This window comes from Mesoplodon mirus (genome assembly GCF_964341445.2).
Source record: "Mesoplodon mirus genome assembly, chromosome: 19".
Classification (NCBI taxonomy): domain Eukaryota; kingdom Metazoa; phylum Chordata; class Mammalia; order Artiodactyla; family Ziphiidae; genus Mesoplodon; species Mesoplodon mirus.
This window is the reverse complement of record NC_138995.1, coordinates 27,814,347-27,841,267: the sequence shown is the minus strand read 5'-3', so window position 1 is coordinate 27,841,267 and position 26,921 is coordinate 27,814,347. Positions and strand designations below refer to the sequence as shown.

General features: G+C 54.1%; 1 protein-coding gene across 5 annotated transcripts; it reads right to left on the bottom strand.

Moving 5' to 3' along the window:
• Positions 1 to 435: 435 nt before the first annotated feature.
• Positions 436 to 12,590, bottom strand: DOK4 (docking protein 4). 5 transcript variants are annotated; one of them, XM_082606241.1, is made up of 10 exons: positions 12,447 to 12,580; positions 7,339 to 7,447; positions 6,592 to 6,822; positions 2,926 to 3,033; positions 2,653 to 2,767; positions 2,306 to 2,425; positions 2,022 to 2,211; positions 1,184 to 1,322; positions 895 to 1,018; positions 436 to 777 (listed from the first exon to the last, which is right to left on the bottom strand). In XM_082606241.1, the coding sequence occupies exons 3-10, from the start codon at positions 6,655 to 6,657 to the stop codon at positions 659 to 661; spliced, it is 981 nt and encodes a 326-aa protein (XP_082462367.1). In that variant the 5' UTR covers positions 6,658 to 6,822; positions 7,339 to 7,447; positions 12,447 to 12,580; the 3' UTR covers positions 436 to 658. The 5 variants fall into 5 exon arrangements, with proteins under 5 accessions (XP_082462367.1, XP_082462363.1, XP_082462365.1 ...); XM_082606237.1 differs by having other exon boundaries at positions 436 to 1,018; positions 12,447 to 12,586; XM_082606239.1 differs by lacking the exon at positions 7,339 to 7,447 and having other exon boundaries at positions 436 to 1,018; positions 12,447 to 12,590.
• Positions 12,591 to 26,921: the final 14,331 nt, after the last annotated feature.

The following is a 26,921-nucleotide window of genomic DNA, read 5'->3' as shown; positions in this document are numbered from 1 at the left end:
TGCTAAGCATGAAGGAGTCTGGGCAGAAACCATTTTCAAGCCAGATTTTTCACCTGAGGTGTCAACCAGATGTCACCTCTGCTGAAAACTCCAAAGTGCAAGGCTACCAAGTGGCACAGTGTAAGTTCGGATCCTTCCTGTGCCACTCTAGGCCCAGAGGGACTGAGAAGCCACCTGCTGTCTCCGCCCCTGGGCTGCTTGGGAAAAGCCAGCAGCCAGCGCAGCAACCGGGAGTGTTTAGTGTCTCCCTCCTCTGGCCCTGGCAGCTCAGGTCCTGGCAGCAGGAGGGCTGGTACCATGGGGGACAGGGAAACCGCTGCCCTCACATTCAAAACAGCCTTGACTGGCCTGGTCATGGGATTAAAAAATGTGTATGTGGTGGCAGGGAGGGTCGGAGGGGGAATCTTATTAATATAGAATACATCATAAGCCATATATATTAAAATCATTAACAGTATATAGTCCCATGGTAGCTCCAGCCCCTCACACATGCTCAGGTGGCATGGCCAGCCCTTTGCCTTGGTCCAGTCTCACCCTCAGGGGCAAAGAAGGGACCACTTGCTCCCTTTCCCCAGGCTCTTGGCCCACAGCCCCTCCATGCCATCCACGGTACACTGCAGGCAGCCCCAGTGGTCATCTGTGCGTGCCAGCTCTGCCGTCACTGGGAAGGGGCCTTGGCCTCACTGCTGTCCCCCTGGCTGGGCTTTGGCTTTAGCAGGATGAATCTGTTGAGGAGGTCCGTTTCTGAGCTGGCCTGGGCCGTCCCATACCCCTCACCTGTGGACACAGAGGCAGGCTGAGGCCTTGGGCCCGGGACAGAAGGCCCCTGCCCAACATGCCTTGTCCTCCACAGAGCCTCCTGGCCGGTGGGGGTGGGGCCCAGCAGTGACTCACCGGCATAGCTGGAGGCCTCAGCGATGTTCTGGGAACCTGTGATGTGGTGCCAGTAGGCACTGCGGGGCAGCATGGTAGTGGGCGTGCAGGGGTATGAGTAATGTTCCGTGCCCTTGTTCAGCAGCTGTGGGGCAGAGAAGGGTCAGTGGCCAAGCCCAGAGCAGCCAGCCCAAGACCCTGCCTGCCTCTCCCGGACACACCAGCTGGAGACAGCTGCCACTCTCCCGGCCCCCGGCCCGCCCGCCCGCCAGCCTCCCCCTACCCTGGACCGAGACACGCACTGCCTCACCCTCACGTTCTTCTCCATTTCCAGCAGGACCCTCTTGTGCTGCTCGGCGATGGCCAGGGTGGCACTGTGGACCCGCTGGTAAATCTGTTCCCCCTCCTGCGTCTGGAAGGTGTAGAGCCCTTCCCCGGCGTCACACATCCTGGGGACACAAGTAGCACCGAGAGCCAGGCGGTGGGTATGCCCCCGTGTGTGTGCACACGCACAGTCAGGCTCTCGTCTGGGAACAGGCAGGGCTGTCATCCGAGGGTCTGACCACCCAGCTCAAACATGCTGAACATTTTCCATGTGCCAGGTGGGGGTCTAAATGCTTTACAAGGATTAATCCATTCCATTTTCCCCACCACCCCCACTCTGGTCTGTGTGCTACTACCGTTTCCTCTTTATTATAATTTTTCTCAAGCCATTTTACAGATGAGGAAACTGAGGCATTCAGAAGGTAACAACGAAAGTTACACGGTGGATTATACAGAATTTGAGTCTAGGCAAGCTGCCCCAGGGTTCAAGCTATACCCAGTCCTTACCATAACCCAATCTATGAGGTTAGGTACTTTTATTATCCCCTATTTGACAGAGGAGGAAACTGAGACTCAGGTCCACAATCACAGAGCTGGTCAATGCCAGTGCCAGCATCTGATTAGGGCCCGAGCAGTCTGACTTGGTAAACAGCTTCACTTGACCTACCTGCTGTGAGTCTCAATTTCTTCATCTGTAAAATGGGTTCCCCTTCAGCATGCTATGCTGATAAATAACTTAAGCTTCCAGCACAGTGCCCGGAACAAGTGAATGGCAGCTACCATCATGACCACGGTTGGATGGCGGGGAGGCGAGTGGGTCCTACCGGCCAGCCTCGAAGGTAAAGCGTGTGGCATCCCGGCCATAGCGGCGCAGTGAGCAGAGGGGCCACGAGACGAGCTTCACGCGGGGGTTGTGTACATCCCAGAGGTAGATGTTTTCGTGGGTGATCTGCAGCTTGCACTCGCCATACACATCCAGGTTGGGGCAGGGTAGCAGGAAGACGTTGAAGCGATCTGGATGGGAGTGGACAAGTGGGCCTGGAGCTTTGTGGGGGGCCGGGGGGGAGTCTCCCTCTCACCCCCAGCCCGTGCCAGCGCCAGGCCTCACCTGTCTGCTCACACTGCACTCCTGGGGCCAGGAGGTCCGGCTCTCCCAGACTGATGTCGTTGAGCCTCGACCCCAGGCACTCCACAGAGAGAGTCTTGTACCACTCCTCTGCCTCCAGCTCTGGAGAAGATAGTCCCTCATCGTGCCGCCAGCTCAGGGGCCCGCAGCAACCCACCCCATCTGCTTCAGCCGGAGTTATCCCACCCCGCCAGGCAGAGAGGGCAAGGCCAGCGGGTTCTGCGTGCCTGCCCCACCTCATCCTGGGGCTGCTCCCTCAAAGGTGCCCTCCACCCACACACATCACACCCAGGCAGAGCAGCCCACAGCCTGCAGCCGCATCCCCTCACCTGAGTCGCAGGTGAAGGTGCGTGCTGAGTCGTCGGTGAATATGATGGCCACTGCCTGTCTCTTGGTCTCCTTGGGGAGCCGTGTGACACACTTGACATTGCTGATCTCTGTCACCTGGAACAGCATCCACGAGGTACTCGGCCAGGTTGAAGCACCTCCCTCTGCATCCCCCACGGCTCTGCCACCCCCAGGAGGGTCCTCTTGGCCCTCAGGACTCTGAACAAATCATCACTGCTTACAGGTTGGGAGAGCTAGGGCCCAGGCCCCCTAACCTTGGGGCAGCCTCGGAGGCACACTGACTTCTCATCTGGATACTTCTCCAGCCGCTGGGGCCCCTTGCTGGAGGATTTCCGGAACACCAGCCAGCACCTCCGGTAGATCTGTGGGACAAGATGGCAGGGGGATCAGACCCCGGACCACTCCCAAAGCAGCCGGTGACCCTGGAGTTACCCCTGCCTACCACAGCGGGCAGGGCCGCACAGCCTTCCAGGGAGCTCAGGCCCAGGAGACCTGGGGACAGCTGACACCAGCATGACACCCTGCCCTAGGGAAGAAGCCCCTCCCCGAATTGAAAAGTCAGTCATTTCGTGGCTGGCTCTGAAAGGCTGTTGCATAAAGGGTGCTCCTGAGTTACTGTTTCCTATGAGCTCAGCTCTGGGTTTAACGTAAGTAGCCGACATTTATTGAGTGCTTCCTATTTGTACTTTTTGTTATTAGCACTCTTCACATTTAATCTCAGGGTCACTCTTGAGGTCGCTTCTCTTATCATCTCCACTTTATAGACAGGGAATGAGGCACCCAAAAATTGAGTAACAGCTAATGAATGGTGGAGCTGGTATTTAAAACAGGCTGCCTAGAACCAGGGCTGTCCTGGGAGCCCGCTGCGCTAAGGTCCTGCCCAGGGCCCCAGGAGCACCCGCCACGACAGAGGCAGTGCTGCGGGGACAGGGATTAGGCCCTGGCCCGGTCCCAGCCAGCACAGCACTGTGGCCCTTGTTCTTAGAGCCGGGGGAGGGCTCTTGATGTGGGTAACACCCCCTCTTGTCTCTAGGACCTTTCACTGACCCTCTCTTTTCATTCTCTGACCAACCCTGGAGTGTAGGGAATCAGGGTTAGTTCCCTGTTCCAGCTGGGAAACCAGAGGCTCTCAGAGGTCAAGGGGCAGAACCAAGAACCTGGGGTTACCCCAGAGCACGGTGCCTTCCCGGGCAAGGTTCCTTCCTTGTCCCAACCGCTGCCCGTACCTAAATCCACCCAAATTCTCTAGCTTCACGGACTCCATCCAAGAGGCAAAAGCCAGGGAGCAGGAAGCCAACCACTCTCCGGGGCTAAGGGGCAAACTGGCTTGTCAGACAACCCCCCCACAAAGGGGTGGCCCTAGCCACCTGCCCGGGCTGCTGACTCTTCCTCCCATGGCCTCCTCCCTCCCACCTTAGGCTCTCTTCCAGCCCAAAGTCTGGCTGGGATGTACCTACTCTTTCAGCAAGCACTCCAGAAGCCTGGCAGAGCCATTCCCCAGGAATCTCCAGTGCTCCTCTCACTGGCAAACAGTGGGGAGACTGAGGGGCCCAGAGCAGAGGAGGCGAAGGGGCCTCTGGGCCACAGACTCAAGCCCCCTCCCCTTCTCTGCCCTGCTGTGTGGGTACCAGGTCCTCAGCAGGCAGGATCCCAGGGTGCAGTGGGCTCAGGCAGTCCCCATCCCAAGAAGCTACTCACAACCAGGCTATTTCTGGCCCCTGAGACTAGGAGACACGTTTGTCCCTGCCCCCATGACCCTGGCTCAGCCCCTGGTCTATCCACCTAAACCCCAGCAGGACTCAGCTCTCAGCTGGGGAGCTCCTTTAGGGCAGAGACTATATTTTATTCTCAGAATCCTCACATCCCAGTTGCCTCGTTAACAGACCTCTGCTAACAAGTGAATGATCATATGAAGGGACCGTGAATGAATGGATGGATGGATGGATGAATGAATGCACGAATGCTGCCGACCCAGATATGCCCTGCTAGGATGGGCTCCATGCCGTCTGCAGAGGCAGGGGCAGAAGTCCTGGGGGCCTGAGCACTCCGGTTGCCTGGTTACAGGACACACACACACACACACACACACACACACACACGCAGCACGCACACACAGAGCCCCAGGGAGCCACTGCGCTCAAGAGCCCTCCTTCCCCACTTCTCATAGGTCTTTGATCAGCGCTTCAGAAACACTCTGCCAGAGCTCTGCCTTGGGAGGAAAGCCCTGGCAGGTAGGACGATCTGCTCCTGATCTCTTCCAGCCCTTCCCCCCTCACCTCTGTGGGCTGAGGCAAGAACGGCTGCCCCGGGACAAGAGCAGCTGGGTGGCCGCAGCCCCTCACAGCAGGTCTGCAGGGGGAAGCCGGCTTCCCTGAGTGCGGGCGATTCCAGACTGGGCCTGGCCACGCCCCAGCCCCTAAACCCTCCCCCTGACTGTGCCCACCATGGGTTCCCAGGCCTGCCCCTGGAACAGGCCTGGTTCTGAGCCCAAGCGGCCGCCCCAGGTGGCTTGCCTTCCTGGGAAGCTCTGCTCTGGACAGGGCCTCAGCCCAGCTGGCCCCTGGGGACCTGACAGGTCTGGACCCTCAGGAACGAGTCGCCACACTAGAACCTGGGCCCCCACCCCCTTGCCTCCCCACCTCAGCCTTAGTTCTTCTCCTTGCTCTGTGCGCAAAGTGGGCTCCATCCTTCTCTCAGGGCAAGAACAAGGTGGCCGATGGCCACCACGGCCCAGGTTGGGATACAGTCCAAATCCAGTTAAGATCCCAAACATGCCCACCAGCTAAGCGGCCGCCTCCTGCCCGGACAGAAGAGCCTCCCGCAGGGGCCCTGGGGGTGAGGGCACAGGAGGGGAAGGAGGTGCAGGAACCGCCCTCTTCCAAGGCCAGTCCTGCTCTGTCTGGTTCGCAGGCAGGGAAGCTGAGTATCAGAGCCCTGCTCCTCCCCCACCCCACTCAGCTGAGCCAGGAAGCCTTGAGCAGTGGGATCCCCCCACCCCATCAAGGCCATGGGGGAGGGGGGAACGGAAGGGCAGGGGACCCAGGTAAAACACAAGACTTGGGCCACCTCAGCACCAGGGTTTCCTTTCTCCCGGGGAGACCCCTCACTGGAGGAGGGAGGAGGGTCCGGGAATAAAGGCCGCTCTCGGGACAATCTCATCAAGATTATTAAATTGGTCCCCGGGGCCCCTGCTCATGCCTTTTGGGGGGTTTCCAGCAGTACGGGGTGGGAGAGGGTGCACACCCAGCAGAGGTGTGTCTGGGGCCTCATCTCCACAGGCCCTCCAAGCCCCCAGCCACCTCCAACACCTGGGAGGGAAGCAGCCTGTCCCAGGGCCACGGGCCATCCGGCCCAGCCAGGTTCTCTCTCATAAACCACGTAAACGCCGGCTTCTGCACCCCTCCCACCACTGCCCTCCCCCCAGCAACCAAGCACTCTCCTTCTCAAATGCTTTTTTTAACTGGAAAAGCAACCACCAAAGATAAATAAATAAACGCCCCTACACAGAAAGCAATGGGAAGCAGGGGAGATGAGGTACTTAAAAGCAAAGAGGCCAGGAGAGGGGAGGGAGGAAACGAGGAGGTGATGGCAGGGGGAAGTGAGAAGCCGGTCTCAGCTCGGACACAGCCCGGCATTTCCAGCCGCTGCCCTGGCGACAACTTCAACAATAGCAGGGGAGCCGCCTGCCCATCGGCTGCCACCGCTGGCCCAGCCACTGGGATGCCAGCCAGCCAGCCCGGCTGGGGCGGGAGCTGCAGCAGGCAGAGCCGGGCCCAGGCACATGCTGGGCAGCCCGCTGGCCAGGAGCCTCGAGACCAGCAATGCACGATGCCGGGCCACAGGCGGGCAGCCGCGCACCCCGGACACGCCACCAGGTGCCAGACCAAGTTCCTTGGCAGGGCCCCCTGGAGGAGGCTCACCCCAAGCTTCCTGCTCTTCATCTTCACGTAGCCCTGCTTGACGATGTCGTTGAAATTGGTCGCCATGGTTTCTCCACCGTCTTTGAGGCTCTGGCCGGCCCAGGCAAGGGGAGGGATGCCCAGGTGGCCTCGGTTTCCTGGCTCCTCCGATCACCTGTTCGAGATACTCCGTCGGGGCTGCCTCAGCATTGTTCTAGCAGCTCCTTCTCCCGGAGCCTGCTGGAAGTAAAACTGACAGGGAGATTACACAGTGACATCTTTCTCTTCCCCCGGCTGTCTCGCTCTTTCTTCCTTCCTCTTCCCACACTCCCCCCTCCCTGCCTCCCTCAGCCCGCCCTTCTTCCTTCCCTTCCCTCCCCACCCCAGGACGACAGAACCATTCAGGAAAACCGAGGTGGAGGCAGCTACGAGGAAAATGGTCCAGCCCAGTCCCCTCCCTCACGGCTGGGGCTGGCGGTTAACCCCTTCCTGGGAGGACTGGCTCCAGCTCCTGCTGTGGAGGTGCGGGCAGAGGAAAGGAGGTGGCCCCGAGCTGCTGTCGGGCCCTATCTCCTGCTACAACTTAGGGGTAAACTTAGAGCAAGCCCCCCTCCCGTGCACAGGAGCCTCCATGCGGGAAAGCCTTCCCAGAGATGGGGCTCTTGGGAGATGGCACAGATTCTGGGACTCATGCTCCCCGAGGTTAGACAACTTGCCTTGTCAGTCTCAGGAGACTCCCCAATCCCTCTACCCTACCCCGTTCTATACCTGGTTCTCCTCAGCTCCAGGCAAGAGACTGAGAATCGTCACCTCAAGCCCACTCAGGCCCTGCTCTCTGCCCCTGGAACTCTTCAGCAGCTCGTCTGGGTGCTGCTTCCTGGGTGGGAGGGCAGAGTCCAGTGGGGCGGGCTCTCAGATAAGCCTGAGGAATGTGCTGGGCAGGCTGGAGGTGGCCACTGTGGAAGCAGTCACCTCGCCCTGGCGCTGGGAAGGTCGGGCTGGTCTGTGAGGGCACTGGGTCTGGCCAGGACTTGCGGTGCCCCACATCCTGAGCACAGGCAGGAGTTAATTACATGGTGAACTAGCAATCACCTGGGCTTGGGGCAGAGGACAAAGCTGGACCACACTGAGGGGCACCAAGGGGCAGTCAATATGCATCGGGAAAAGGGGTGCCGTCAGCTGCTCTCAGAATCAGGCAGATTACCAGATAACGAAGACTCAGACTTAGTGGGGAGGTGTCTCAGTGATGATCCAGTCCAACATCCATTCTACATCATTTTACAGTTGGCGAAAAGAAAGCTGCCCAGAAGGGATGAGCAGCACGGCCAAGGTCACACAGCAAGCCCATGGTTCAGCCAGGGACAAATAAGTTCCGGAGTGGGTGATGGAGGCAGGCCTGGGGGTGGAATGCCCTGCCTGCCACATGGCTCTGGCTGCCTGCCACCACCTAAGCCTTCTCTGCCATCCAGGCTCAGAGGCAGGGCTGTGCCAGCAACATGGCCCCCCGTGTCTCCAGGATCGCTGGGTGGGAACGGAGCAGCATTTCTGGGGTCAGCTGGGCATCTGTGCTGCCAGGACAGGGCCCTGGGGCAAGTATCCTGCTGGAGCAGCCAGCAGCCTGGCATTAATTAATCTTCTGGAGGCCTGTCGAGTCCCTAACAAGGAATAGATGTGACTACCCCAGTGAGCTCACGAAAATAGGCAGAGGGACAGAGACGGTAGTGCTCCCTATGCCCCTTGTACCCCAAGAGCCTCTTCAGCACCCCCTCAGTGGCCTCCCTGCCCATCCACTCGCTCTCTCCCAGCTCCCTGGGGGCCAAGACCCTTCCACACCCAAGTGGTCTGCTTTCCTCCTATAAGGTCTAGCGTGGGGTCCCCTCCCTAGCACTGACCCCCAACATCCTTGCCATACCTGGGCGCTGGCACTCAGAGAAGAGTAAGTTTTCCCAGCTCTGTCTCTACCGCCTGGGGCTGCCTTGTCCCCACAGCGAGGACCAGCTCCGTAAAAGCCCCCTCCAAGATGCCAGCTGGCTGGCTACTGGCTGAGGGTCCACAGCATGGAAGGCCCCTCTCAGAACACACCTACAGCAAACACGGGGCCCCTGGGTTCATGCAAGGCAGCCATAGATGTGGCTCAGCCAGGAACATGAATCGAACTGGCAGGTGGTCCTGCGTAAGCCACTTAACTCCTCAGCGCCTCAATTTCCCCATCAGTTAAAAAAAAAAATGAGGATAAATCCACCTATTTTAAATGAGGAAATGAATCTATGAGGCACCTGCCTGCCCACGTTGGACCCAGAGCTTCTGCCTTGAAAACCCCAAGGGCTGTTTTTATTGCGAGAGCTGCTGCCCAGCCGAGGGCTGTGAAAGCACCCTAACCCACCTTCCACCCGCCCAGGGCAGGCCTGCTCCTTCCTGGCTCCACCAGTTACCTTCTCAGCAGCACCCCTTGAGTGGCTGCCGTCACCAAGCTCTCAGGAGCACCTGTGCCATGTGTGTCCACAGTCCCACACCCCATGCCCTAGAAATAAACCCACAGAGACAAACCACTGGGAAGAGCAACCTTCCAGGGGAAGCCTGGGTGTCAAAGGGCCTGGCAGCCCACACTGGCCTGGAGTCACAGGTGGTGCTGATCTTACTCAGTCGCTAATGAATATGCAAGAGCAAGACCCACGCTGGGGCCCAAAGTGGCAGGGCAAAGGGGAGCCGGGGAGGAGGGAGAGAGGGGGAAGAGCCAACAGGTAGACTCACAAATTTGATGGGCAATGGGAACAGGTGAGAGGGGGCACCCGGAGCCAACCCACGCCCCAAAGGGACTGCACTGTGTTAAGCAACAGAAGTGGCCCCAGGCTGAGCCTGTGCGGACCCAATGAGGCATCAAGGGATGGAGAGCAGCTGAGCTCAGCAGGCCAGGAACTGGGAAGGCAGCCCCCGCCCTGCGGCACCTGGGGCCACTTTCCCCATCACTCCTGAACACCCACCAGCTCTGCCCCTCACGAGCCTAGAGCAGGGGAAAAGGCCCCGCTAACTGGAGAGGGCCTGTGGTCTCAGGTGTGCAGGGTCAGCTCTGAGCACCCAGAGGGGCTACACAGGATGCCCAGCAGCCCCCTCAGCACTGCGGTAGGGAGCAGGCACCCCTGTTCCTCCTCCCAACCTGGCATCGAAGCAGCTGCTCAACCAGAGATCGTCCCCGCCCTGGACCAGGTCACCGCTGGCTCCTCCAGAAAGAGGAGGAGCCCCCCTCTCCCAGGAAGGGCAGGTGTCCTGTGCGGAGGGGGCACGAGACTCCCTGGTGCCCAGCAGAGAGGTGGGGAGCGGCCCCCTGCTCACCTGCCCCATGCGGCAGCCGTCTAAGCACCCCTCCCTGCACCTCGATTCTGCCTGGAGGCTTTGGCTCCAGAACAAACGCTACCCGCTGCTGTTGGCAACCAATGACTGAGTGGGAGCGGCTGCCTGCCCGGCTGGGCCTCCCCACCCCATGACAGATCGGATCTTATCAGGGCTTCAGGGACAGCCCTACCTGGACACTTGGACACCATCTCACTGACGGCTCGCTGTCTCCACCCCCCGCAAAGATCCCACTGGCGGGACTCTCTCCGGCATGAGGGACATTTCCCATCAACTGCCTGGTCCTCTCTACCCCTGTGTGATTATTATCAGGGGCCAGGAGGAGGTCATCCCCTCCCCAGACGGCCCCACCCCTGACCTCCACCCATGCAAATCCCCACAAGCAACCACCACGTGAAACACTGCAGGTCCCAAGATGGGTGGCAAAGACAGATCAAAAACCAACGGCAGGGTGGGGGGGGGGGGGGCGGGGTGGATTCCCTGGTGGCGCAGTGGTTAAGAATCTGCCTGCCAATGCTGGGTAAACGGGTTCGAGCCCTGGTCCGGGAAGATCCCACATGCTGTGGAGCAAATAAGCCCATGAGCCATAATTACTGAGCCTGTGCTCTAGAGCCCGAGCTCCACAATAAGAGAAGCCACCGCAATGAGAAGCCCGTGCACCGCAACGAAGAGTAGCCCCCGCTCAACGCAACTAGAGAAAGCCGCACACAGCAACGAAGACCCAATGCACCCAAAAATAAATAATAAATTAATTAACTATTTAAAAAAAACCCAACTGGGCAGAGAAGACTGGCGGGAGGAGAGGACATCTGAACAGCCCTCCAGTTAGGAAAGTGGTGCTGTCTCCACACCAATGCCACTCCGCTCTCTCCAGGATGCCTGCCCACCCGTCCAGCCTCATCTACCCCGGGGTTGGCCTTCTTTCTGTTCTTCAACGTGCCTAACTCCTACCCACGCAGGATCACTGCACTTGCTGTTCCCTGCCTAAAACTCTGTTCCCTCAGATGGTCCAAGGTTCATTCTACTGCATCATTCAGGTTTCAGCTCAAAGACCGTCACTTCAGAGAGGTCTTCCCAGACCACGCTGGCCAAAGGAGCTCCCCAGTCAGCCTCTATCGCAACACCCAGTTTCACTGTCCCCACATATCACTATAGGGTTTGCCTCTTCATCTGCTGATTTGCTACTCGGCCACTCCCTGTCTCCTACAGCGCCCTAGAATGTCAGCTTCCTGATGGCTAGGTCGTGTCTGTCTAGTTAATGGCTCCATCCCAGCACCTAGAATGGTGCCTAGTGTGGCACAGGTGCTCGGTATTTGGGGACTGAAAACATAATTATTTCCAGGACTTGTTCTCCTCATCCTTTCTCCCACCACCATCAATATCCACCTGGTCAGACCCAGCTCAACTTCCAGAGATGTGTGAGCAGCAGTGGGTTCCCATCTCCCTGGGCCCCAGACCCACAGTTTGGTTCAAAGCTGATCCGGGGAGGAGACAGCACTGCTGACACTGTGTCCAGGCCTGGCCAGGTGGCCCCACCTTGGCCCCGGTTGTTGGATGAGGTCATGCCCAGCTCTGCTGCCCTGACTGAGAGGGAAGAGCTAGAAGTAGCCAGTGCCCAGGCTCAGAGGGGCAGGCAACTGGGCGGGAGGGGGCACAGCTCCTGAGACCCATCCCAGGTGGGGGACAGGAATGGCCTGCACTGGAGCCACATCCCCTGAAAGGGGCAAGAAAGGAATCTGCACTAAATAAATAAGCCCAGCCTCGAACTGCTGCTGTGAATCCTGCCAGGCTTGTCACTGCCCTTGACTCTCAGCCCCCTACACCCGAAACGCTCCATCCAAGTCTCCTGGCAACTGTCACGCACCCACGGCTGGGGACAGGGAGACTGCACAGAGGCCCTGCTCTGCCCACATTACCCAGGTGCCCAGGCTCCGCTCGTGCCCCTCTGCAGTGACAGAAAGCATTTAACTGGAAGCAGGGCTTTGGGTGTCCTGGGAGAGAAAGTGGACAGGACCCCAGAACCAGGTAAGAAGAATCAAGGAAAGGAGGCAGCTGGCTCCTCCTTTAAGTTGTAGGGTAGGAACCATTTGCAGGTAGGGTGGGCAGCAGGGGGGCAGATGGAGAAACTGTTGGAATTTGGGGGTGGGGTTTGAGAGAGCAAGAGGCCATGGGAGCAGGAAGGGTGGGAGGAGGATGGGGGCTGTGATGCGCTGGGTTATGCCCCTTCGGGATGGCAGGCCCAGGGCCAGGGAGTACAGGGGCCTGGGCTCCTCCGATGAGTGAGTGTTGGGTAGGCGTGAGGTCAGGCCCCGACCTGGGCTCCCCTGGAGAGGAGAGCTGGGGGTAGGTGGAGCTCAGGGGGTAGTTTTCAGGGGCCGGGGCTGGCTTTTGGAGGTGGACCCCTGAGGCCCCCCACAGGGTAGGAAGGTCCCACGGGCTTGGAGAGTTCTCAGGCTGGAGTCGCCGAGGGTCTCGAGAGTTCCGGCGCGGCCTAAGGCCCCCTCCCCGCCTCGCGCCCCCCTAGTTACCTGGGCGCCGCGGCCCCTGCTGGGGGCGCTGGCTCGGCGGGCGGCGGGCCAGACTCATGCCCGCGTCACGGCGCGGCCGGCGGGGGCGGCGGGGCGGCGGCGGCGGCGCCCGGCGCCGGGTGGGGACTGCGAGGGAGGTGCAGCCGCCCAGCTCGGTTCGGGCTGGGGCTCGGCGGCACTGCCCAGCAGCCCGGCTCCAGCCACTCCGCCCCGCCCCGCCCCTCCGGCGCGGCGCCCCCACCCCCGGCGGCCCGCCCCCGCCGTATTCCTCCGAGCTGAGGGACACGCACTTCCGTCCCGGCTTCTTTTCCCTCCCCGTCCCCCAACCAACGCCCGTCCCCATCCCCAGCTCGCCTCTGCGGCCCCTTCAGGTAGCCCTCGGTACCCCGGCTCAGCCTCACCGCCCCTCCCTGGGCCCCAGATTCCAATGTCACTTCGCCTCTCAGCCCCTGAAAGCTGAACACCACATCAGATCCCAGCCCCCAGATCTCAACAACCACCCCGACAACTTCTACAGGAATCATACACACATCCACTGCTCCCCTATCCCCTACAGGACGTCCGGGGCCGTCCACAGCCTAGCCAGGACCCCCAGTGACCTCCTTATCGCCCCACCCACCCCCGCACAATCCAGTAGCTTCGTGCGCGCCTCTCTCCTAGCCTGTCAGCTCCCCTAGCAGTCTGCCAGCCTCTCCTTCCTCCCCTGGCCTCCTCACCGCCCTCAAAACACCCGTACTCCCATCCTACCTCCCCCCGAGACTTTGCCCTCAAGTGCCAGCCCCGTTGCCCTCCATCACCTCGCAGCACACACACTCTCCTCACTGCCCCTCAGTCCTGCGCAGATGTCTTGTCACGGCCCTGCTGGAATCACAAACCACAGGCCCCAGCTGTGCCAGGCAGGGATGAGGACTTTGCCTAGGGCCTCCCCACAGGAGGGACTGTGTCACCCTACTTGTCTGCACCCTTCTACACCAGTGGTTTGCAAAGTGAAGGGTCAGCCTCAGCATCACTTTGAAACTTGTTAGAAATGCAAATTCCCCGCCCCAGCCCAGACCTGCAAAATAAGAATCTCTAGTAGTGCCCAGAAATCTGCGTTTTAACAAGCCCCTAGGTGATTCTAATGCACCCTAACCGCTGCTTTACACCAAATATACAAAACTAAACAAAAGGCCACACCTAAACAACTGAAATCCTAAAAAATGAAAATGCCTCCCAGTCCAACCCTTGTCCAGGTTTCCTCAAAGGAAACCCCACTCTAGAGAAGCTTCCTCCAAGCTATCTGGGGCCCAAGGACCACAGCACTCACCCATGGAGTCCATGCCCCTGCCTCCTAGACACTGGGCCTCAGCCTGGCCTAGTCTTGCCCACGGAACTTCTTAGGGGACTGTTTCTCTTCCCCTGAATATTTCCCAGAGAGGTCACTGTCATGCCGGTGGCCACCAAGGGAGTCCCAGGGACTCCCAGCAGCCTCTGCCGTGGGCCTGAGCTAACCAGTCTTACGCGGCCAGGGGAGGAGGTGCCCGTGCTTGACCTGTCCCTGCCAGCCAAGCTGGCCTGGGTCTTGACCTTCTGACCTCCCCCATGCATCTTCCAAATTTGAGCCCACCTGCTTTGCTTCAAACCACAGCTCGTAAAGCCCCCAGCACTTGATCCATCACAGCAAAGTCTTTTCACCACCAGTAACCTTTGGAGGAGTTTTGGCCAACAGCAAGCACCAAAAGAGTGTTCATAATAAAAAAGCATCTTGTCTAGAGTGGGGTTTCTGAAACTTCTTCATTCTCTCACTCTCCTAACTTTTGCCCAATCCACTCTCTGCAGTATTGTCACCCAAATTTTTTTAAATTAAACTTTTTATTTTGAGATATTTGAAGATTCACATGCAGTTGTAAGTTATAATACGGAGAGAATCCATGAGCCTTTACCCAGTTTCCCCAATGGTGACATCTTGCAAAACTGAGTACAATATCACAACGAGCACTTGACATTGAAACAGTCAAGATACAGATCATTTCCATCACACAAGATCCCTCCTGTTGCCCTTTTATAGCCAAACTCACTTCCCTCCCCCTCTCACCCCTCCTTAACGCCTGGCAACCACTAATCTGTTCTCTGTTTCTATAGTTTGGTCATATCCAGAACGTTTTAAAATTAGAATCATAAGTACATAATCTTCGGGGACTGGCTTTTTTGTTACTCAGCATAATTCTTTGGAGATCCATCCAAGCTGTTGCATGTATCAATACTTTGTTCTTTTCACTGCCAAATAGTATTCCATGGAATGTATGTGACACAGTTTGTTTATTTTGCACACACACTGAAGGATGTCTGGGTTGTTTCCAGTTTTTGACTGTGATGAATAAAGCTGCTATAATCATTCACGTACAGGTTTTTGTGTGAACATAAATCTTTATTGCTCTGGGATAAATGCCTAGGAGTGCAACTACTGGGTCATATGGTAACTGTATGTTTAGTTTAAAAACTGCCACTCTGTTTTCCAGAGTGGCTGTATCATTTTACATTCCCACCAGCAATGTATGATGACCTCATTTCTTCACATCCTTGCCAGCATTTGTCGTTGTTATCACTTTTCTTTTTTTCTTTTCAAGCCATTCTGATAAGCGTGTAGGGATATCTCATTGTGGCTTTAATTCACATTTCCCTACTGGCTAATGTTGAACATCTTTTCATGTGCTTATTTGCCATCTGTGTATCTTCTTCAGTGAAATGTTTGCTCCTGTCTTTTACCCATGCTCTAATTTGATAATTGATAATTTGCCTTTTTATTGTTCAGTTTTGAGAGTTCTTTATATATTCTGGATACTAGTCCTTTTGTGGATATGTGGTTTACAAATATTTTCTCCCAGTCTGTAGCTTGTCTTTTCATCCACTTAACAGGGTCTTTCACAAAGTAAAATTTAATTTCAATGAAGTCCAAATTATTATTTTTCCTTTTATGGATTGCGCTTTCAGTGCCAAGTCTAAGAACTCTTTGCTTAGACCTTGATCATAAAGACTCTTTCTTATGTTTTACTCTAAAAGTTAGATCATTTTATGTTTTACATTTAAGTCTGAGGACCATTTTGAGTTAAATTTTGTAGAATGTATGAGACTCAGCTTGATGTGGTGCTTTCCCCCCTGCTTTGGCCTATGGATGTCCAATTGTTCCAGCACCGTGTTTTGAAAAGGCTTGTTCTCTTTCTTCCATTGAATTGCTTTTGCAACTTTATCAAAAATTAGCTGGATCCATTGTGGGTTTTCTGTTCTGTTCCATTGATCTATATGTCTATTCCTCGGCTAATAGCACATAGGCTTGATTACTGTAGCTATGTAATAAGTCTTGAAATCAGGTAAACTGAGTCCTCTCACTTTATTCTTTTCCAAAATTGTTTTATCTATTTTATCTCCTTTGCCTTGATGTATAAATTTTAGACTAATCTTATCTATAGCTACAGAAAATCTTGCTAGGATTCTGATAGAAATGGCATTCAACCTGTTTATCAGTTTGGGGAGAACTGACATTTTTAATATGTTAAGTCTTCCAATCCAAGAACACAGTATGTCTCTCCATTTATTTAGGTCTTTGATTTATTTCATCAGCATTATTTTGTTTTCAGTATACAAGTCCTATACACATTTTGTTAGATTTACACCTAAGCATTTTATTTAATTATTTTTGGTGATTTTAAATGGTATCGTATTTAAAATTTTTCTACCCATGTGTTCATTGCTAGTATATAGAAATAAAATTTTTGTATGTTTATCTTGTATTTTGTAATCTTGCTGCATTCAATTATTAATTCTAGGAGTTTGCGGCTTTTGGGGTCAATTCCTTGAAATTTTCTACATAAATGATCATGTCATTTACATATAGAGACAATTTTATTTCTCCCTTTCCCATCTGTATGTCTTTTATTTGCTTTTCTTGCCTTATTGCACTGGCTAGAACCTTCAGTACTATGTTGAATAAGAGTAGTGAAAGCTGACATCCTTGCCTTGTTCTTGATCTTAGGAGGAAAGCATTCAATTTCTTCAGTGGGGTATTCTAGAAATATCAGATCCTGTTGACTGATGGTGTTGTTGAGTTCTATATCTTTCCTGATTTTTTATCTAGTTGTTCTATCAATCATGGAGAGAGGGGTGTTGATGTCTTCAACAATTATTGTGGATTTTTCCTTTTCTCTTTTTAGTTCTATCAGTTTTTGTTTCACATATTTTGTAGTTCTGTTGTTTGGTGCATAAACACAGTGATGAGTTCCCTGGGTTTTCATTTTGCCTCATATATTGCACACCTGGAGCTGAAGAACACCAGCAACCTGGAAATACCAATGGGCCCAGAGAGAAAAGCCCCCAAAAAAGCCCACTCTCTCTAGCCACAGGACCAGGAAAGTGGTATCCTGGCAAGACAGAAAACTTTTAGACAATAACTATCTACTCCAGCCAAAAACCACAGAAGAAAACTGTGATCCCACCCTCCCTGACACCAGCAAAGGCTGAATGGGGAGCCTAGGTTATAATGACACCCACCTCCCCAGCCAGTAGGGAGGCTCTCCCGCTGCAGTGTCATGGGGAACCTGGACTTGCACTTGACCTGGGAGTAATAAGGTGCCCCTCTCCCTCCCCTCTAGGGTGCTGTCAGAGGGGGTCTAGTGTTTCAGAGTGTTCTTGTATTTGTTTTACATATAAATTCCAGAGTTTTCAGTTGCACTTAGTGGGAGGTATACAGAAAAGTAGGACTACTCCATCTTTCCAGAAGCAGAAGAGCCAACTCAATTAAAATAAACATAAACACCTTCCCTGCTCTGCCCTTGAACTAAACAATAGTATTGTTCAAATCACAGGCTGGATTGTGCCAGTATATATATATTATAATACATATAATGTATTATGTATATTACTATGTGTACTATATATAATACATTATATATAAAAGCTTTATGGAAGTGTAGTTGACATATATATAAAATGTATATAGTAAAGCTTTATTGAAGTGTGATTGACATACAATAAACTGCACATATTTAAAATGTGTGATGAGTTTTGACATAGGTACACCTATCAGCACAACTCAGATAGTAAATATATCCATCATTCCATAGTTTCTTCCCTCCCTCTTAGTCCTCCTCTACCCCTCCCCCACCCTCATCAGTCCCCAGGCCATTGTTGCTCTGATTTCTCTCACTATATACTATTAGTTTGCATTTTTTACTAATTGTACAGATATGTACCTACAGTAAAATACAACAGCAATTAAAGCAAAGAAATATTATATATGCAACAACGTGGATGAATCTCAAAATAATTATACTGACAGTGAATGAAACCAGAAAAAAAAAGAGTACACATTGACATATTGTATGATTCCATACACATACACACACACACACACACAATATAACATATTTTATACGTACATATATGTCACATCTTGAAGTATGGAACTGTTTCATTCATGTGCTACCTAAAATCAAGTATGTGCAAAATACTCTGAAAAATCTTCCTAAGATCCAGTTTCCAAATCTGAACTCAGAAGTTGCGCACAGTAGGTACTCATTCAACACCTGGGTGTAGGTGGGGGTAGGGAAGGTTGGGGTGCTGTGGGTTACCAGGAAAGCCTTCAGTGGAGACTGGCGACCTCTGGCTGTGAGGCCATTGGCAAATCATTTCCCCTCCCAGAACCTCAACGCCCTCCTTTTAAAATCGTGGGTGGGATGAGGGATGTCCCCAAATTTACAGGTGAATGGCCCATCCATCTTCCAGCACGGATTAGGGGAGGTTAAATGAGGATGGTGCCAACCGGGCTTGGCTCTCCAGCTCACGGATGGGGTTCCCAGCCCCAGTTTTAGTCCAGCATTGATGCTGGGCCTGAGGCTCGGGACGAGGTTAGGGTAGTTTCCTGGTCTGTGGCTGCATTTGCTTTATCAGGTCCTTGAGGCTCCAGTCTGCTGAGCAGTGGGGCCGCTCAGCACCACTAGGCAGGCTGGTTTCATTTCCTTACACTTTCATTCGGTAGCCAACACACATTCTAGGTCGGGAGACTGGCTTTGCTTCTCACCTGAGCACACGCCGGGCTTTTGGGTGCTCTGGGCCTTGGCTCATGGCTGATTTGTCAGGTGTAAGGGGCATGACTGAGCAGCCGCAATGGACAGTGATGGAGTAGACGCTGGGCATTCTCTGGGCAACAAATGGTTAAGCCTAGGACTTCTGATGGCAACACTGTGCAGCGCAGGACCCAAGGACAGGCACCAGCGTTGCACGTGCAGCATTCCTGTTGCCTTCCCTCCTGCTCTGGTTCCCCTGGCCCTCCTCAGCTGAGAGGGAACAATGAAGCCCTGGTGGTCCGTACCTCTAGTCAGGATGTGCTGCCTGGGGAAACTGAGGCAATGAATAAGGGACGAGGAGTCGGCTGTGTGAATTCAGCTCTGAGCCTCTATTTCCCTCTGGCCCACCTGAGAGGCTGTTCTCCTAAGGAGAGGGGGGCTTCAGGCAGACAAGGGCAGTGGCTTAAGCACGTAGGCTCTGGAATCAAACCACCTAGTTCAAGCCCTGGTTCCACCAGTTGGGCAATTTATCTAGCCTCCCTGTGCCTCAGTTTTGTCATCTGTAAAGTGGGCGTGATGAGTTGTGAGGAAATACATTCAGACCCCCTGGAACAGGACCCTGCATGTCGGGTGTACTCAAAATGGGTTAGTTATCCACACAGTATTTCCTTCTTTCTGCCTGTTCCCCAAATTTTCTACAATGGCCACGTGTAAATTTTTCAATTAAAACAATCTGTTAAAGTACATCTGTTACTTTAAGTTAAAGGAAGTGATGACTCCTCCCATAACCTCCACCCTCCAATGGGACTCTTTTGGGGGGGAGGGTGTGGGGACAGTGCTCTGTGAGGGGTTACACCCTGATATATTACCTCTCCCGTGCTGAGCGCAGCCCAGGCCTCAGTGCCTGTCCCAGGCGTCCCGCTGGAAGGGGGTACTTGAAAATCCTCACTCAAGACAGAGGCAGGGAAGCACGTGGGGGTCGATCCCAGCTGTGCTGCAAGGCCCTTCACCATTTGGAGCCTCAATTGCCTCCCCCCAAAATGGGAACAATGAGAGTTAGATAAAATAGCATCGGTGGAAGCATCTCCCCAGTGCCTGGTGTATAGAATGGAGGGAGAGCTATTATCACACGTTACTGGGTTTTGAATCATTTATAATATACTCAGGCCCAAGATTTACCCCCAGGAAACCCAAAGCCCTTCTCTGGTGTTGACCCTTCTGGTCCCTCGCCCACACTCCTGTTTGTACATCTTGACAGTTTTCAAAGTATTTTCACCCAAAGTACTTTCGCCTGTGCTGGAACAATACTTTCCAAGCCCTAGCCACTCCAGCCACTTTGTGATTTTTCCCAGATTCAAGTGTCTGCTGTGCTATTATTTGCTTAATGCCTTTCTTTAAATCACCTCACATTTTTCTATTTGCTTCAAGAGCAAACTACATAAATAAAATACCTTGAAAAATAAAACAAATGCATTAAATGTGTGCTGGCTAACATTGCCTGCCTAGAAAGCTAGCTCCAAGGCTTTTGTTAAGAAGGAGTTTAGCAAGTGCTAGAGAAACGCTGAACCTACACTTCCACCTGTCTGAGACCTTCTTGAAACTGTCAGAGGATGAAAAGAAAAATGAACACAGAATCCCTTATGTGTAGCACGATCCCGTGGTGGTTAGGGCCATTTTGTGGAGTGTGACTCCCACCATTGTACTTGCCATGGTGGTGTGAGTCCACACCTGGGGAAACGCCATCCAAGCTTACTGAACCTCATTGCAGCAATCTCGAGTAGATGTCACAATCCCCATTGCACAGGTAGAAAAACTGAGGCCCAGTAAGTAGAAGAATTTGTCCAGGATGATGTAGCCATGCCCGGACTTGAACTGGAGACCATGAAGTCTCTGTTTTTTGGGGCCTTGACATAACCTAGAAGGATGGGGATCCTTGCCCATGCTGGTCTCCCAGGGGTGCCTCCAGCAAAGTCCTCACTCCTCCCAGACCCCCAGGTCTGCTCTTGGGAAAAGGGCAGGTTTGACAGAGCCAGAGCCAGAAGAGATGAAATCTGGAGCTGGGAGGAATCCCCAGAATCCCAGGCAACCTTACCGTAGCCAGCAGATTGGTGAGTTCTTTTCAAATGTTGTTGGTGACAGGCTGGCGCCCCTCCACTTGCTGTACAGGAGCACTGAGATCTGGGCCAGTTCGCCAGTCAAGATGAGGCCCTGATCTGTCTCCCTCCCCCAGCTGGACAGTGACACAAACCAGCCTCCCCAGGAAACTTCACATCAAAGGGGACTAACCAGGAGGCGGGTGGAGAAGGAGATGGGGCCCCCTTGCTCCCTCTGCTTCCTTCCAAGGAGGCTGGGCAAGGGGCAATTTCCGATGGATGCAGAGAGCAGCTCTCAGGAAGGAGGTGACATTCCAGCCCCATCTCCCAGCACATGGCTCCCTCTAGGCAGTTCCCTCTGGGCTGATGTCCTGAGCACATGTGTCATATGCTACTAGCAGGACTGACAAGCTGTTCCCTGGACAGGCATGCCAGCCAGCAGTAAAGGGAGGCCGCGTGGTCAGGCCAGCCTTCCCCCCTCCCTCACTGATTCGCTGATTCATTCAACAAACATCTGAGCACTTAACTCTGTGCCAGGTGCTGGGCACTGGGGACACGGTGGTCGACAAGAACAGCCTGCCTCTGAGGAGTTCTTAGTCTAGTAAAAGTGATAGGCATGGATCTAAGAACTCCACAGTTGCAGGTGCAACTCATGAGGGCAGAGAGGGAAAGGAGCTACAGGGTGCTAGAAGAGGTATGGGGAGCACCTGACCTGCCTGGGAAGGCTTTTACTGAGGAAGTGATTCTTAAGGTGAAAGCAAAAGGGTGTGTTAATGTGGTGGAGAGGGGTGGCAGAGGGTTCTGAGTTGGGGGAACTGCCATGTGCAAAGGTCCTGTGGCAGAAGAGAGCCTGCTCTGTATAAGAGCGTGGGAGGAGGCCCAAGTGGCTGGAATGCAGAGGGAGATGGGGATGCATGGTGCTCAGTGAGGCTGGCTATGCAGAGTCTTGACGGCCAGTTCAAGGGTTTGGTCTCCATCTTAAGAGTAATAGCGAGCTAGTCAAGGGTTTTAAACGGGGAAGGGGATAGGATCCAATTTACATTTTGGAAAAATCCTTCTGGCCGCCCTTAGAGAATACATGGAGGGGTCTCAATGGAATTGTGGGGAGCAAGACAGGAAGCGAAGGCAAGTCTTACAGGAGAGAGGTGGTCTGACTTAGGTAGTGAGAAGGGGTGACGGCAAGGGACAGATATAAGAGATCCTCAGAAAGTCAAGTGTCCCTGACTCCTTGGCGATTGGCCACCAGGAGCCAGGAGAGTCAGGGATAAAAAAGAAGAAAAATAATGACTCCAACACTAACATTGTGGTGTCGATTCTTCCACACAAACGGAGAGAAAACCAAGCCGGCATTGTATGCTATATTCAAATCTGATTTTTTACTCACTCTCTTGTCTTTAACAAGCTTCATCTTGCTGACTGTCCGGCATCCCCCTGGAGAAATGTACTGTCATGTATTTCACCAGCCCCTGACCACCGGCTGTTTAGCTGTCTCTATTTTTGCTTTTGTAAACAATGCCACAATGAGCGCTGTGTGGCTAAATACTTGTACCCACGCTTCTATATTACGCAGGCTTACAGCCTTTCTTAGGACAGGTTTCTAAAAGTGACCCGTCTTTGTTTTACCTGCATTTTGCCAATTTGCTCTGCAGGGATTTCTACCCTTTTACCATCTAAGGATGCACATTGATGGAGGAAAATGTTCCAACACCTATAAGGTCAAAGCCGTTGTACCTTTAATATCTGTTGCCTGGAGAAAATAAAAACAAAACATGGTGACTGAGGGCTGTTACGAATTCTACAGATCGTTTAAATGAATTCATGCCTCATCTGTTCTGTGGCTTCCATGCTTCCACTTGACGAAAGTGTACCAGTCTGGGGGGAAACATATGGATTTGAGAACCCCTTTGCTTTCCCCGTAGAAAAGACACCCTCCCTAGAATCCCCTCCCAGAGACGCCTGGAGAAGTCATTCCCCCGCTCAGAGCCCCCGCAGGGAGGAGATGGGAGCCACAGGGCTTCGGAGCTGGGGGATCTGGAGAAAGTGAGGAGGGGAAGATGTGGGATAAGGCCAGTCCTCTGGATGGGACGGGTGATGGCTAAAAGCAGGGGCTCTGCTCTGGGGACCCACCCTCTGGCCATTTCCTAAAGCGGGTCTGTCCCTTGACAGCAACACCAGCTACATAATTTACGGGGCCTGGTGCAAAATGAAAATGTGGGACTCCTTGTAAAATTATTAGTAATTTCAAGACACTGACAACAGAGCATTAAACCAAACACAAGGTCCTTCAAAGTACGAGGCCCTGTGTGACTGCACAAGCCACACACCCAGGAAGATGGCCCTACTTGGCCAGTCTCTCCCTTCCAGAAAAGAGGTGTCAGGAGCATGGAGCAGCAGAGAGGGAGTGAGGGAGGCCGGCTCATGGGCAAGGCACTTAAGAAAGGGCCAGGGGCCCGGCCAGCCCAGCCCAGCCTCGGCTTGGTGCTCTAGAGCTGGGGACCCTCTGGGGCCTCACTGAGGCTGCCTGTCAGGCTGATGGAGTGGATGGCTGGGGTCGGGAGAGAAACAGATCCAGCCAGAGGCCAGGCAGACAGGTGCTCACAGAACACCTCTACAGCCACAAGCCTTGCAGCAGAGCATGGAGGCTGATTCAGAGCCATCCCGGAGGGAGGAGGAAGGAGGTGGTCAAAGTCACCCTCAGGGGAGAGGGGCGCGGATCTGAGGGCCAGGAGAAGAATGCTGAGATGAACAACAGTGTGAGCACCAGCAGCCCTTCCTGGCTCTCTGTATGGCCCTCAGAGTCCCCACCTTGAACCTGGCGCCAGTGACACTCCACTGGACAGATGAGGAAACAGAGGCCCAGAGAGGTGAAGCCGCAGAAGCTGGGGGTCCCAACTATTCACTCACCCTCTCTTCCCTGTCTGCTTCTAGCCCCACCCTGCAAGGGACAGATGGGGGAACAGAGGCCTGGAATGGTGGGGAACCGGCCACTAGTGGCACGGGGGTGGGAGAGGGAACCCAGGGGTCCCAACTCCCAGAGCAGGGCTTCCCCTCACGGCCATTGCCCCCACCCTTGGGGCCCTCACCTCCTGTTTCTCCTCCCTTCACTGAGCCTGTCTATTGGGTCTGGGGGCAGGAGCAAGTGCGTGTGTGTGTGTGTGTGCGCGCGCGCATGCCCGGGACGTGCAGGGGCTTCTCCTCTTCCCCAAATCCAGAGCCAAGGCCAACTCCATGGCCACATCACCTCTCCTGGTTGACCCCCAGATGGGTGTCCCTGGTGCCTTGGTGACTGTTTTTGAATCAGCTGTGTGGCGGCCCTTCCAATCTATCCGGGTTTGATCGTCCATAAAAAAATTAATGGTCCCTGCAAACAAAGAAGCACAACAACAGAGGAAGGCTTTTTAGACAATCAATTAAAAGCCTAGGAGAGGGATTATCTCATTGAAATATCAATTTTTAATAGCACTGCATCTTTGAGTTTCCTCTCAAAAAACTTTGCACAGTCCATTTGCCTGCCCTGGTTTATAACTTCATCTCTTTGCTCCCTTTGACTGACCTGAGCCTCTGGGACTGGCCTTGGGGAGCCCAGAGCAGGGGCCTGGGAGGGAGCATGGGCAGTCCTTCATTCATTTGTTCACCCATTCACTCATTCATTCATCAAAGTTTAGTGAGCTCCTGCTATGTGGCAGGCATTGGTGTTGGGGGTACGAAAGAACCAAATCCTAGGCCTTAGGGAACTCACGGGATAGCAAGTCAGCACCAGCCAGGTGAGTAAATCGCTAATTACAGAAGGAGAAACCATCTGGAAAATTCGACGTCAAGGGACTGAGAAGGAGGTTAATGGACACAGGAGAGGGAATATCTATGTAGCTAGTGAAGCTGGGGGAGGACACGAAGGCGGAAGGAAGAGCGTGCCTGGAGGCCCAGAGGCAGAAACGGACTCGGGGTTTTGGAGGAGTAGAAAGGAGGCCAGTGGGCTGGAATGGTAAGCGATGGGGAGAGAGTGGTAGATGAAGCTGTGCACAGAGACACCATCCAGACCTGCGAGGGCCCTGGAGGCCAGAGAAGAGGCGTGAGTTATAGTTCAAGTACCCCAGGAGCTGCTGGGGCAGTGGTTACCAGCATCCTTGCTGGAGAACGATGGCCCGGATTCACGGAGCTCCTGAGGGTCTCAACTTTGGTTTTCTCACTTGTAAGGTGGGGTGATACCTCACTGGGCTGTCATGAGCATCCAGAGAAATAACAGAGGCAGACTGCCTGGCGGGGCTCCTCTCTTTTCTGACCCTACCCTTTCCCCCTTAGCTTGGCGGCTTCCTCAGTTTACCCTTGGGGGACTGGGCGATCAGATAAATTTTATCTGATAAGGGACTCCCACCAGACAAATTCCCAAGAGATTTTGTTACACACCTAACTCCAGTTTATCAGCCAATGGGGCGGGTTGGTCGGAAGGGGGTGGTGGTCCAAGAACAGACAAAGATGCCTTTGTTCTCCCAGTGTTACCGCCTAAACCCCATTCCATCCTGGAATTAAGATACCTGGGCGACTGGGCAGGTGATCAGGTGGAGGTTTCTGAGATGGGACGGAGAGCAGGGACAGCTGAGCGTGGCAGGTCAGACAGGCAGAGGCAGATCCTGGACAGAGAACCCCACCCCAGTGTGGACAAGGGCACGTTTCCTGCCTGGACAACTGGTCTTCCACACAGATATGGTGGGTGTCCTTGGACAAAGGTGGACAAACAACAATAGTGCTGGGACATGAAGCCCATGCTAGGGGCTTGACAAATGTCCTTTCGAATCCCCACAGCACCCCGTGTTACATACGTGGAAACCGAGGCTCAGGTAGGTGATGCTTAGTTAAGGGTGTAGGCGGATCCACATCTCTTTGACTGCTCTCTCTTGAGTTATTAGAATGCAGATCAAAGGAGTGAACGATTATGACCCTATTAAAATAAGCTGGAGATTCCTAACACAGTTGCTGGGTGCCCCTGCATAAGCCACTTTGCGCTCTGTACCTCAGTTTAACTCATCTAGGTAATGAGCGTCCCAACTCGGACCTGCCTAAGTTAGAGCATCAAGTCAGGTGCTGGGTGAGAAAGAACCTTGAGTGATCTCAAGAGAAGAGGGCTTGGTGACAGCGGTTCACACCCTTATTACCTTACTCTCCCCTCCCCCTCTCCTTTCCCTGAACAGTCACAGAGCATCTGCTTTGAACCAGGCTCAGACCTGGGCTGAGGGCTGTAGCCAAGAACACCTGGTCTTAGGAGTTGCCTGAATTCGAACCCTGGTTCTGTGATTTACTGGCTGGCTCCTTCCCTCTCTGGGCCTCGGTTTCCTCATCTTGCCATGGTCCACCTCCGGTGGCAGTGCATGTGCTTTGAATGATACTCCCCCTCCTTTCCTGGTGGTGGGGTTGGGGAGGGGATTCAGGTTCCCATAGGCGGGGCCCCTGCCTTCAGAGCTTGAGGTCCCGGTGCGAGCAGATGAGGAACGCCCCAGTCACCGTAGTGCTGCCATGCTGTCTGACCACGCCACTGGTACTCCAGCCGTGGGGCAGGCATGGAGAGGATGCTGGGGAAGCCAGTGGGGGCGGGAGAGAGGGGCCTGTCTGGACTTCATCCTAGAGCAACAGGGACCGGAGACCAAGGCCACTGGGGAACGTGCTTAAGGGCAAGTCTGAAACCCACCATGGGCCAGGATGTGGAGCGAGACTTTATCGGTCCAGCAGTGGGGAGCCATGGCTAGTTCTTGAGCGGGGGAGGGGGACCCAGGATGCTCCTCTCTGATGTGGGGGAAGCCTGGGAAATGCGAAAGCCTGAGGAAGGCTTTATGTTTACACCTTTTCAGGGCCCCTCCCAGAGCAGGAGAGGGGAGTGTGAGCACCATGGAGACCACCCCAGTGCAGCTGGGTCTGTGGGGCTGGAGGAGAACTGGGAGGCCTTCCAGGGAGCCCTTGATCCACTGGGAGGCACCCACCTAGGGCCTGGGAAGCAGCCGGCATCTTGCAACCCTGCAATTAGTAGGCAGAGGAGCTGGGTGGTGGTGGGGTGGGGGAGCGGGCTGAGAGCTGCAGCTGGTTCCTGGGTGCTGCCTCTGTCTCCAGCCCACCACCCACTGCCCCAGAGGGGTGCCCAGGGTGGCTGGTGGGCCCCCAGGCAGTCAGGGAGCTAGGGTCTTGGGAGAGGATGCAGACCATAAGTAAAGCCAGAAAAATAATAGTAACAGTGAAGTTATACTATGTCTGGAGAATCCAGTTGCTACTGCCCCCATTTTATAGATAAGGAAATGAAAGCCCAGAGAGGGACAGGAGATTGCCAGAAGACACACAGCCAATCAGAAAGCAGCTGGATC

What these genes read in the sequence shown, in the direction of transcription:
- DOK4 (XM_082606239.1), bottom strand. Translation starts at nt 6,657, where the DNA reads ATGGCGACCAATTTCAACGACATCGTCAAGCAGGGCTACGTGAAGATG. An exon ending in GCCTCCGAGGCTGCCCCAAG is followed by an intron (nt 2,768 to 2,925) that starts GTTAGGGGGCCT and finishes ATGCTGTTCCAG; the next exon opens with GTGACAGAGATCAGCAATGT. An exon ending in CACCTTCACCTGCGACTCAG is followed by an intron (nt 2,426 to 2,652) that starts GTGAGGGGATGC and finishes TATCTTCTCCAG; the next exon opens with AGCTGGAGGCAGAGGAGTGG.